Consider the following 513-nt stretch of genomic DNA (forward strand, 5'->3'; position numbering starts at 1 on the left):
AATTATCTTTTGCAGGGACTTGGGAAGACGGTTTCCACTATAGCTCTTATATTGAAGGAACGGTCTAAACCTGCCCAAGCATGTGAAGAAAGTACGAAGAAAGAGATTTTTGACCTTGAAAGCGAGAGTGGAGAATGTGCGCCTTTAAAACCCAGTGGTAAAAGCGATCATTTTGAACACTCTCAATTGCTTTCCAATGAAAGCAAAGTTGGTGGAGATAGTGTGGGTAAAGTGAGGGGAAGGCCAGCTGCTGGAACTCTTGTTGTCTGTCCCACTAGTGTTATGCGGCAGTGGGCTGATGAATTACATAAGAAGGTGACTAGTGAAGCGAATCTCTCTGTTCTGGTATACCATGGGTCTAGCAGGACAAAGGATCCTCATGAGCTGGCTAAATATGATGTTGTTGTTACCACATTTTCTATCGTAAGTATGGAAGTGCCGAAGCAGCCTCTTGTAGACAATGATGACGAAGAGAAGGGTGGGGTACATGATGGTGAATCTGCAACTAATGGC

General features: G+C 44.2%; 1 protein-coding gene across 1 annotated transcript; it reads left to right on the forward strand.

Moving 5' to 3' along the window:
• Positions 1-3: 3 nt before the first annotated feature.
• LOC109131843 (helicase-like transcription factor CHR28) lies at positions 4-510 on the forward strand (the record flags this gene model as incomplete). The annotated part of the gene is made up of 1 exon (XM_019243022.1): positions 4-510. A coding segment is annotated over one exon (507 nt), but the record flags the coding sequence as incomplete, so codon positions are not given.
• Between the last annotated feature and the right edge of the window lie 3 nt (positions 511-513).

The sequence above is a fragment of the Camelina sativa genome, unplaced genomic scaffold, assembly GCF_000633955.1.
Source record: "Camelina sativa cultivar DH55 unplaced genomic scaffold, Cs unpScaffold06286, whole genome shotgun sequence".
Taxonomy (NCBI): domain Eukaryota; kingdom Viridiplantae; phylum Streptophyta; class Magnoliopsida; order Brassicales; family Brassicaceae; genus Camelina; species Camelina sativa.